Source organism: Podarcis cretensis (genome assembly GCF_951804945.1).
Source record: "Podarcis cretensis genome assembly, chromosome: 11".
NCBI lineage: Eukaryota > Metazoa > Chordata > Lepidosauria > Squamata > Lacertidae > Podarcis > Podarcis cretensis.
In genome coordinates, this window is record NC_137180.1 from 43,196,744 (window position 1) to 43,208,451 (window position 11,708).

The 11,708-nt window shown below is 42.2% G+C and overlaps 1 protein-coding gene across 2 annotated transcripts in view; it reads left to right on the plus strand.

Moving 5' to 3' along the window:
- SLC38A9 (solute carrier family 38 member 9) overlaps nucleotides 1-11,708 on the plus strand; it is a 48,330-nt gene extending 36,622 nt beyond the window's left edge. For both annotated transcript variants that reach the window (XM_079994911.1, XM_079994910.1), the window contains 2 exons: nucleotides 652-741; nucleotides 8,744-11,708. In XM_079994911.1, coding sequence (XP_079851037.1) covers nucleotides 652-741; nucleotides 8,744-8,857 — 204 coding nt within the window. In that variant the 3' untranslated portion in view covers nucleotides 8,858-11,708. The remainder of the gene's footprint in view (nucleotides 1-651; nucleotides 742-8,743) is intronic.

Here is an 11,708-nt window from a genome sequence, read left to right on the forward strand (position 1 = left end):
GTACAATAAACCTTCCCATTTGTACCATAAGAGATCTAGTTTAATGAGCATTGTTCCTAGTCATGAACCTTGAAAAGCCAAACATTTATTTAATCTAAGAAAAAATGCTCAAGATTTGCTTGTGTAGATGCATTTAGTGTAATGCTTTCCACTCTTCCGAAGATTCTTCCTCTGGTACTCATTAGTCTGCTTGCTCAGCTCAAATCATTTCCTGGATCAAAAGCACTGCTTTTCATGTGGGAGTTCTGTTCTAGAGTCTTTGGGTTTGGAGTAGTTTCGGGGATTGTTTTCATGTTTTGCTTTTTTTATATAAAAAAACCCTGCGTTCAAAAAAACAAAACAAAACCCCCACCACCGAACCCTTGGGGTGCTGCATACTCCACAAGCTACATTGTTTTCAGAAGAATTGCCAAATCATACATACCCTATTTGGGAATGAGCTGGCAAGTCCAAGCATTCAAGAGAACATTTTAGGATCTGGCACTCGGTGGCTTCAGTAGATGTCAGGCTTGTTGCGGGTAAAATTAATTGCCTTTAGCATATGAGTCATAGAAATGGAAAGACTTTCACAAGCTTACTGAAGCGAGTAAAGAATGTTGTTCTTGCAGCAACACACAATGTAGATGACTTGATTTTCCTCTTCTCTTGCAGTTTCCTACACGTGCTGGTTTTGAATATAGCCATGGTAGGAGTTGGAGTTGCGATGGCTGTGTTTTACCCAAACATAGGAGGAATCATAAGGTACTCCTGTATTTTGCATTTGGTCATTATGCCATGCAAATGGCTTTCTGAAGGCCGGTACAGACTGTTGGTCAAAGTGCAGATTGTAAGTTTGTAATAGCAGCAGGCAAAGTCAGCATTTGTTCAGGGAAGCCTAAGAAAACAAAGAATCATCATGTCCTGTCGACAAATGCAGTAGAACGAGAAGGCAGAATTTTCAAGTACTAGAGTAAACTGTACAATTTCAGTCAGACATGATACAGAGTCCAGGGGTCAGCAAACTTTTTCAGCAGGGGGCCGGTCCACTGTCCCTCAGACGTTGTGGGGACTGATTTTTTTTTTTTAATAATAATATTTATTGAGTTTTATAGAAAAAAAGATTCACAAAAACAGAAAAAAACACGTACACACATAAAAAGAAACAAAACCAAAACTTAAAAAGACAAATTAAAAATCCCTTTTTCAAATATCATGCCATTCATTAACTTATTTTCATGACTTCCTCACATCTCCCTTTTTTGTATCCCATTTAAAAATTTAAACAGCAAATTCATATCTTCTTAATTTTACCCTTAGTTAATTATCCTCACGAATTTTAACTTCTAATCATATTGCTAGAACCACTTCATTTCATTCCAACATCATTCGCATTCAAAAATTTTGCAATGTTTCTGTAAATACATCTTAAATTGCTTCCAGTCTTCTTCCACCAACTCTTCTCCCTGATCTCGGATTCTGCCGGTCATTTCCGCCATCTCCATATACTCCATCAGTTGCATCTGCCAATCTTCCAGAGTGGGTATATCTTGTGTCTTCCAGTGCTTTGCAGTGAGGATCCTCACTGCTGCTGTTGCATACATAAAAAAAGTTCTATCCTTTTTTAACACCAATTGGCCGACTATGCCCAGAAGAAAGGCCTCTGGTTTTTTAAGGAAAGTGTACTTAAGTACCTTTTTTAATTCGTTATATATCATCTCCCAGAAGGCCTTAATCCTTGGGCATGTCCACCAAAGGTGGAAGAATGTACCTTCAGATTCTTTACATTTCCAGCATTTATTATCGGGCAAATGATAGATCTTAGCAAGCTTGACTGGGGTCATGTACCACCTATACATCATTTTCATGATATTCTCTCTAAGGGCATTACATGCCGTAAATTTAATCCCGGTGGTCCATAACTTCTCCCAGTGAGCAAACATAATATTGTATCCTATATCTTGTGCCCATTTTATCATAGCTGATTTTACCGTTTCTTCCTCCGTGTTCCATTTCAACAGCAAGTTATACATTTTTGACAATACCTTAGCATTGGGTTCTAACAATTCTGTCTCTAACTTTGATTTTTCCACCTGGAAGCCCACTTTCTTATCTTGGTTATAAGCTTCTCTTATTTGAAAATAGTGTAACCAGTCTCGCACCTTATCTTTAAGTTTCTCATAACTCTGCAGTTTCAGTTTACCACCTTCCTCTTCCAAAATTTCCCAATACTTTGGCCATTTAGTCTCCATATTAAGTTTTTTCAACGCTTTGGCTTCCATGGGTGAGAGCCACCTTGGGGTTTTCCTTTCCAAAAGATCTTTATATCTCGACCATACATTAAACAGTGCTTTTCTGACTATGGTTTTTAAAAGCCTTATGTACCTTAACCTTGCCATACCACAAATATGCACGCCATCCAAATGCATTATCATAACCTTCAAGATCTAAAACATCAGTGTTTTCAAGAAGTAGCCATTCCTTCAACCAGCAAAAAGCTGCTGATTCATAATATAGCTTCAAATCTGGCAGAGCAAATCCCCCTCTATCTTTAGAATCTGTAAGTATCTTAAACTTTATTCTGGGCTTTTTGCCCTGCCAGACAAATCTAGAGATATCTCTTTGCCACCTCTTAAAACAGTCCATCTTGTCAATAATTTGTAACGATTGAAACAGAAACAACAATCTCGGCAATACATTCATCTTAATAACAGAAATTCGGCCTAGCAAGGAAAGTTTCAAATTTGTCCATATTTCCAAATCCTTTTTCACCTCTGACCAGCATTTTTCATAATTATCCTTAAATAGATTCACATTCTTAGAGGTCATGTTTACCCCTAGGTATTTTACCTTCTTTACCAATGTTAGATCTGTCTCCTTCTGAAACCTTTCCCTTTCAATCGGAGTCAAGTTTTTTTCCAAAACCTTAGTTTTTGTCTTATTTAACTTAAATCCCGCCACATGACCAAAGTTCTGGATTATTTCTAATGCCCTCTTGGTACTAGCTATTGGCTCTTGTAATGTCAAAACAAGGTCATCTGCATATGCTTTAAGTTTATAGTGTTTAACTCCGACCTGAATGCCCTGTATCAAGCGGTCCCTTCTTATCATGTTAAGTAAGACTTCCAGGACTGAAATAAAAAGTAATGGGGAAATTGGGCAGCCTTGTCGTGTCCCTTTCTCAATTCTAAACTCTTCTGACACCACATTATTAACTATCAGTTTTGCCTTTTGTTCAGAGTAAATCACACCTATACCATTTTCAAAGTTTTGTCCTACCCCCATCCCCTGAAGATTTTTTTTCATAAAATTCCAAGAAATATTATCAAAGGCTTTCTCTGCATCCACAAATATCAGAACCGCTTCTGTATTAATTTCCACCTGTAACTTTTCTAAAATATTAATTATGTTCCTCATATTATCAGATAAATGTCTACCAGGGAGAAAGCCAGCCTGGTCTTTATGTATCGTTTCAACTAAAACTTTTTTCAATCTTTTAGCCAAACTATCAGCAAAAATTTTGTAATCCACATTTAAAAGGGATATGGGACGGTAGTTCTTAAGTTGAGTCTTCTCAGTCTCATCTTTTGGTATAAGTGTGATAAATGCTTCTTGCCACGACTCTGGTGCTTTTCCCCCCCTCCATAATTTCGTTACAAACCTCCTTTAGTGGTTGGATTAAATAGTCTTTCAAAGTTCTATAATATTTGGAGGTTAGTCCATCAGGTCCTGGAGACTTGCCTGGTTTCAAACTCTGAATGGCACCTTCAATCTCTTGTTCTGTTATTTTGTAGTTCAAAAGCAATTTATTTTCTTGAGAGATTTTCCCCAGTCCATTAACTTTCAAAAATTGGTCAATTTCAGTTTCATTCTGTGGCCCTTGTGTGTAAAGTTGTTTAAAATATCTTCGAAAGCAGTTTCTAATCTCCTGTGGATTCTGAATACTCTTTCCATCAACTTCAAGATTGGTAACAGTGTTTAATTTTTGCCTCTTCTTCAATTGCCACGCTAGCAACTTTCCACATTTATTCGCTGATTCAAAAGTCTTTTGTCTCATCTGTTTAATTTTCCATTCTATCTCTTGGTTTATCATTTTCATATATTGTACTTGGTATAACTTAATTTCTCTTAGAATCTCTTGTGACTTCGGTTTGGATCTAAGTTTCTTCTCTCCTTCTCTTATTTTCCCCAAAATCTTTTCTTTTTTCTCCTCTTGGATTCTCTTTTTTATTGCATTTTGCTGAATCAGAAAACCTCTCATTACGGCTTTGCTGGCGTCCCAAATTACTCTTTTTTCCACAGAAGTCTTCAAGTTTATCTCAAAATAATCTTTCATGATTTTTTGGGCCTTCTTTATAATTTCCTGATCTCTAAACAAGGTGTCATTCATTCTCCATCTAAAGGAACCAACCAATGTTACTTTCATTTCCATTTTCACAGGGTTATGGTCGGAGCAAGTTTTTGGGCAGATTTCCACCCTTCGGATCTTAGGAGCCAAGCCTCTGGTAATCCAGATTTGGTCAATTCTTGTCCACGTTTTTTGGGCTTCAGAAAAGAAAGTTCCCTCTCTGCCTAGGGGGTTCTTAGTTCTCCATGTGTCAATCAAATCCATATTGTCTGTCAGTTCGAAAAAAGTTTTCGGTAGTCTTCCATCTGTAGTTACCACTTGTCTTTCTGATTTATCCATGTTTGTCGAAACCACTCCATTCATATCTCCAAGCATAATAATATTACGGTCCATAAAGTCCAACAGTGTCTCATGCAGTTTCTTAAAAAATTCTGATTTCCCCTCATTTGGGGCATATATCCCTACAATCAAAAAGTTCTCTCCTTGAAATTGTATCTCGATTGCGATAATTCTTCCTTGGTCATCTTTAAAAACAAATTTAGGTAATAGACTTTCTTTTGCATAAATCACAACTCCTCTCTTTTTAACTTTGTCTGATGAAATAAATTCTTGACCTAATCTTCTGTTAATTAATACTTTCCTATGCAATCTGGTCACATGAGTTTCTTGCAAACAAATCAAATCCAATTTCTCCTTTTTTAACAAATGAAAAATCCTCTTCCTCTTATCAGGGGAATTCAGCCCTCTAATGTTCCAGCTTAGTACCTGCAGAGACATTGTGTAGTTATTCTGTTCCTCCAACTGCTCCCAGCAACTGTTCTTGGTCTGTTGGTGGTTTCCCTTTCTCTAGGTTGTCCAGGCCCAGTGGTAACTTTGCTATGTCCAAAGCCCCAGGCTTTGGTATCTTCGGTTCTCCTTCCTCTGACTCTTTTCTTAAGTGTTCCTCGTGGTCTTTCAGAAATCTCTCTTTATCCTCCTCTGATCGAATTCTCACCTTTTGCCCTTTGTAAGTGAAAGATAAACCCTGGGGGAACTCCCACCTAAAAATGATGCTATTTCTTCTTAACAGTTGCACCAAATTTGCGTATTTGGCCCTAAGGTCCAAAAGGTGTTTAGGAATATCCTTGTAAATCTCAATCCTGGTGCCTTCTATCTCAAGTGTTTTCTTGTAATGCAGACTCAAAATTTTATCTCTTTCTTCTTAAGATCTGAGTGTAATCAAACAATCTCTTGCTTTATTCTTCTTTCCTTTACCGCCTTTACCAAATCTAAAGGCCGTCACTATCTTGAACTCTTTATCTTGGTCCAGGTCCCAGAAATCTTCAAATTCCTGTGTCAAAAACTCACTTAAGTTGTCCTCTTCCGATTCTGGGACCGCTCTAATTCTTAAATTGGCCTGTTTATCCCTTAGTTCAAATAAAGAGAATTGCGTCTTGTGATCTTCTAGTTGTCTGTTTATTGGCTGGATCCTTCCCTCTACTTCCAGTGCCTTTTCTTTAGCTTCCTCTGCAATTTTCCTTGTCAATTTAGATTCCTGCAGCAACCTGTCAATAGCCTGTGTGTTAGAGCTAATAGTTGTGGTATTTAAATCAATCTTCACTGACAGTTTTTCCAATGCTCCAAAGATTTTATCTAATGATGCATTAAGTGTCTCATCGGAGCCCCCACCTTTAGCTCCAGATTGTCCAGATTCTTCCTTTTCTGTCACTGGGGGGGCTACAATTGATTGTCTTCGCTGCTGCTGTCTAGTTTTTACTCTTGGAGGTTTATCTTGGGGTTGAAGTTGATCCATTACTTTATCTCCCTCAAGGTCACTCACACAGTCAAGTCTTTTGTTATGGGAAAAGTTTCTTGGCCAGCTGCAGTGGAAAAACTGCAGTCCTCCTCTAGGGGAGCTTAGCAACAATGTTCACTTTAAAATGGATGCAGTAGTTTCTTTCAATCAAAGGCAACTGTTACAGAGGGAGTCTCTCCCAATTTTCAGTGACAGGCAACAGTTATAACAAAAAAAGTCTCACCAGGTTTTCAGTTCAAAAGCAGAGTGACCATACAATATAACTATAAGCGGTGCAAAACTTTTCTGACTGTTTCTGGCAGCCCGCTAGCAGGGATTGAGTGGTAGTCTTAAATTCCTCCCTTTTTTTTCCCTTTTAAATAACAGATTTCTTCTTCCCCCCACCTTTAAGGGGGGGGTTCTTTCAGCAGACGTTGAAATTGAACTCCTTATATCACTACTTTTCGCAGATCTTAGCTCCCAAAGTCTTTGCTTTGATCTTGTCTACAGAAACGGAAGACGGACTTCCTTTTTTGCGTCTTCCCGCTTCAGAGCCAAATTCAAGTTTTTGTGCCGATCAAAGGAGGTCAATTCCTTTGATCTCCCCGTTTTTATCAAGTTCTTACTCACGGGTTGATATTTGAAGTCGAATTTTCAAAGGAAGAAAGGTCAGCGCTCTCCGGCATCAGCTGCGCAGCTTCACTCCACAGAAGTAGCGATTGCCTCACAGCACCGCGTCACCCCCCGTCCTGTTCCGGGGCTTTTTTCCGAGCCCTTTCACACATGGGGGGAGCGCAAAAGGTGCCCGCCGAGTCCCACGGTTGCAGGCTTCACCCACCTGCGGTTTTTGAGAGGGTCCCCGCTTTGCTGTAGCGAGCAGACCCGATTTCTGCGGAGCTTCCCCTTCTTACTCAGAAGGAGACCGCCATTGCCGATGGCGCCGCCTCCGGAAGTCCCCTTGTGGGGACTGATTTTGAGGGGGGGAATGAACGAATTCCTATGCCCCACCAATAATCCAGAGATGCATTTTAAATAAAACACGCTGATTCCCGGACAGCCCACAGGCCGGATTTAAAAGGCAATTGGGCCAAATCCGGCCCTTGGGCCTTAGTTTGCCTACTCATGGTACAGACCATTCTGTCACCTCAGAACTCCATTTTCTCATTCCTCCCTAATTCAGCTGCATGCATAGACGAAGCATCACGTTGCAACCATCACATAGAAGAGATTTACCGTGAAGCCCGTAAAGACAACCATACTAGCTGGAGCAGGGAAACTCTTTTGCCCTGGTATAGTTTGGTCAGCTGCATCATCCTCCCAAGTGGCCAGGTGGCTTTTGCCCACATCTGCTTCAGCTGTATAGTAAAATATATGGTAGGATGTGTGATGAAATGGTAGTCTGCATGTAACTGGGACGGCCCATTGGCACACTAGCATCAATAGGTGAGTAGGTGAGGAGAGTCTCCCAAAAATTAGTACAGTAAGCCTGCAACATATGTGGGGGTTGTGTTCCGGGGATGGTGTCTAAACTGAATGCACACAAGTTACATGTGCACATATTGCGGGCTTCCTGTTCTTCGTAGCTTATTTCCTTGGATCTTGGCCAAGCCCTTACAGAATCACTATTGAATAAAATGGAGTTCACACGAGTAGAGTTACAGTTCAAAACCAGCGGCCTTTTTCACATTTTCCCAATTGCATAAGGCAGGGGTGGGGAACTGCAGGCCTTGGAGACAAATGCAATCCTCTAGGCCAGTGGCAGAGCAAGCTGATAAGGCACCTGGGGCAGGGCCGGCCGGGACAGGACGCTCTGCGGGGCCTCTGAGGAGTCTGCCTGCCTCCTCCCACTCAGCCACCCTACAGCTGACGGGGAGGCAGCGGACGGACTGTTTGGGGCAGCGCGGAGCCTGTGGGCGCCCAAGCCACCTCGTCACTCCCAGAAGAGCCGCGTGGCTTGAGTGTGCTGCAGGCCCTGTGGTGAGTGCTACCCGGCATTTTGTCACCCTCCTCAGTGGTGACACCCGGGGCGGACCGCCCCCACCACACACCCCTTCCTCCACTCCTGCTGTAGGGCCTCTCTGCCTGCCCTATGCTCTCCCTAGACCACACCCCTCACTGACCCTGCTCAGCACTCCCTCCCTGAGTGTTTTTGCCTGGCTGGAATGTGTCCCTTAACTCTGATAATGCCTCTTCCTAGTTGGAATGGACTGTGTCGAAACTAGCCTACCGTACAAAGGTACAATTTTACATTTATTGTCCCACCCATTTTTGGCTCTGGCTTGGCCCACCACTGGCATCTGGCCCTCGGATGATTTCACAGGAGTGAATGTGGCCCTCTGTCTGAAAAATGTTCCGCACCCCTGCTGCAAGGGAAGAGAGGGGCAGCTGAGAAGAGGAAACTGAAAGGATTTTGCTATATTGTTCTGCCCATAGCAGCCATTTAATATTTAGCCATACTTCAACTGCTTCTCCTCTCATTGTGGACTGAGTGCTGAGGTTCCCCCCCCCCCTACAATAAAATTTCTAAGGCAGAAATCCTATGCCCACTTACATGGGAATAAACCCCCGTAAACTGGGGGGGGGGGCATCTAAAGGGTTGCACTGTAAAAAGGTTAAGATCAAACTTTTGGTTTCCCCCCCTTCAGGTATTCTGGAGCAGCTTGCGGCCTGGCCTTTGTATTTGTGTATCCATCACTCATATACATGATCTCTTTGCATCGGGAAAATCGACTGACGTGGTTGGCTATAGTTGTCCATAGTACGATAATCCTTCTGGGAGTGGCTAACTTAATTGCACAGTTCCTAATGTGAACATAAATCTTAAGGTCAGTTTCTTTTTCAAGAGAAGATTCAATAGGTTACCTTGAGGATTGTAAAAACTGTGGACTGCCTATCTGTGGAGGCCGAATTCTTCCAAAGAAAAGCTGTACTTTAAAACAAAACGTCTCTTCAAGAAATGGATGGTATACATTGGAACACATAGTACAGCGTGGCAAACTGAACAGCCCCAGTGAATTTCTGATGAAACATCAAGTAGAAGTGCAATTGGGATTAATTAAGCTTAAGTTCTTAGGTAAATGCATATATTTTTTTCAAAGGGAAAAAGGCACATGATAAACTTTATATATAGAAACGGTTGGTTAACTTTTCTTGCAGCATAATAGAATTAAGGGACTCTGCTGATCTTAAAAATTATATATCATATTTCACACAGTGGTGACATCAGTATTATATGTCGAAACAAGTTTGCAAGTGAAATGTAGCACAGATCAAATTGAAGAACATAACTTTTTTAAAAGCTGTAGCTGTTGCCTTTCAGAAAATGTAATGTACATGGTTCTTGAAAATGGACCGTTGCTGTACTATACCTAGATATGCATAAGAATTCTTTTTTTGATGTTTCAAGGCAAGTAGAAATACGTTTTACCTTTCCAACGTGGAAGGGATTATTTGTAAAACTCTCTAGTGTTTGTGATTAGTACTTGAAGGCCGTTTCTATGAAAGTTGACCTTTTTGAGCCGAAATCTGGGAGGGGACGGTAAGATTGGCATGCATGCATGCACAAAGATTGGTCACAATGCTCTTCATACATTTCCAGAGTACTGATTTGACTTTTTAAAAACCTGTGCAATCCAATAGTTACCATACACTGAATCAAGAGATCTGCTGGCAGAATGGCCACGGCACCCCCAGTTTGCTCAGCCCAGTAGGGGAGGAAGTAAATACAGAAGAAGAATCTATATGAAAACAATGGAAAGTGGCATACACAGCTGTACCAATCCCAGAAGCCTAACTGCAGCCTACACCACCACTTGCATGCTGCCTATACTCAGAAGCTGCCAAAGAACCTGCATGATCAGGGTGGATGCCATCAGCCTGCCTCCCAGCATCACAGCACTCAACACCAGAAGGCACCTACTCCAGTAGCCCTAGTGACCCATTGCCTATGGCATGGGCTTGGGAAGCAGGAGATGGGAGTTTGAGCCTCAACAGGAGCTGACATTCCCCTGTTCACCTCTTGCACACCTGGGGTGGGGGGGAGAACCAAAGCAAATGTCAGGGGCAAAAGAGAGGGAGCTGTTGTGCAAGGAGCTGGGCACTCTGCTCACCCTTCTAATAGTGGCTAATGGCGAGGGAGCCCCACACAGCTGCTGCACAGTCCAGCTACTGGATTCCTCTGCCGAAGTGCCCCAAGGAGCTTATGCACCTTGCCTTGCTGTCCAGGGCAGCAGATGATCAGCCCAGGGAGCTCACCCTTCTAATAGTGGCTAATGGCGAGGGAGCCTCACACGTATGGCAAGGGAGCCTTCTATATTGACTATTGATAGACTGTGAGAGGGGAGGGGTAGTTGTGCCTGGCAACCAACCGGAAAGGACCTTGTACTTTTCTCTCTGTTCCTCTGCTGTGGGGCAGAATGGCTGGCAGCCGACACACAACCTTCACCGCCAAGAAGAGATGCTGATGACAGGCCACTAACGACAGATCGCTTTAGGAAGGGATACAAATTAATGGAGAGAGAGGGGTTCTTTGTCATGATGACTACATTCAACTTTCAGGTTAACTGCTGGAGGGTAGGAGCAGGAGAGAACTGTTGGACTCATGTTCTGCTCATGGGGCTCCAAGAGGCCCCTGATGTGGCCAAATTGGGGAACAGAATGTTGATGATCTTTTGGTTCTGATCCAACGACTCTGTTTATGGTTATCTTATACTCTTAACAGCAGCAAGGTATGCTCAAAGTAACAAGAGCTGGCTGCAGTTATACTTCATATCTAGATTCCTCTTTCACAAAATCCATTATTTAAAGGACTCTGCTGGCGGAGGCCTTGTTAGTTTCAATAGAGACTACACCAGTGTCATGTTTTCAGGGTCCACATGCCTGTCTTCTAGAGTAAATGTCAATGTGATTATTTTTTTCATAAGATCCGGACTTTTTAAAGTGTGCTTATGTTGGACACTTGTTGTGACATGATAGCATTGATGCACATCCTGGAAAAATTCCAAGATTTCCTAGATCAGGAAATTACCTAAAGTTGGGAAACTGCTTTTGTCACCACTCTATCCTCTATCTATGCACTCTATTTAAACGTAATAGAACTCACATATACGTAGGTGGAAACTAGGGACAGAAGGTGTCTGAACAAGTGCCAGGGTTTTTTTTACTGGCACAATCTGCTGCGCTGCGCACAGGAGGCAGTTGCTGCAACCTGGGACCTGATTTTCCTCTAGTCCTCAAGGAGGCCTTCAATTGAAGCAGGGAGCAAATTAGCCAGTTTATTGCATAGCCTTGTATGCACTAATCCAGGATTCTTAGGCAGTGCCAGCAGATGGGGACAAACTCCCTAGTGCAGGCATCCCCAAACTCTGCCCTCCCAGCTGTTTTGGGACTACAATTCCCATCATCCCTGACCACTGGTCCTGTTAGCTAGGGGTGATGGGAGTTGTCCCAAAACAGCTGGGGGGGGGGAGCAAGTTTGGGAATGCCTGCCCTAGTGCCACTGCCGTTTGGTTCCTTGGTTTGGCATTGGTGTCTCTTCAAAGAAATGACATGGAACAAGAATATGAGAAACTGTAAAGAAACAGACAATAAAATAAACTGGTGCTATTTTAA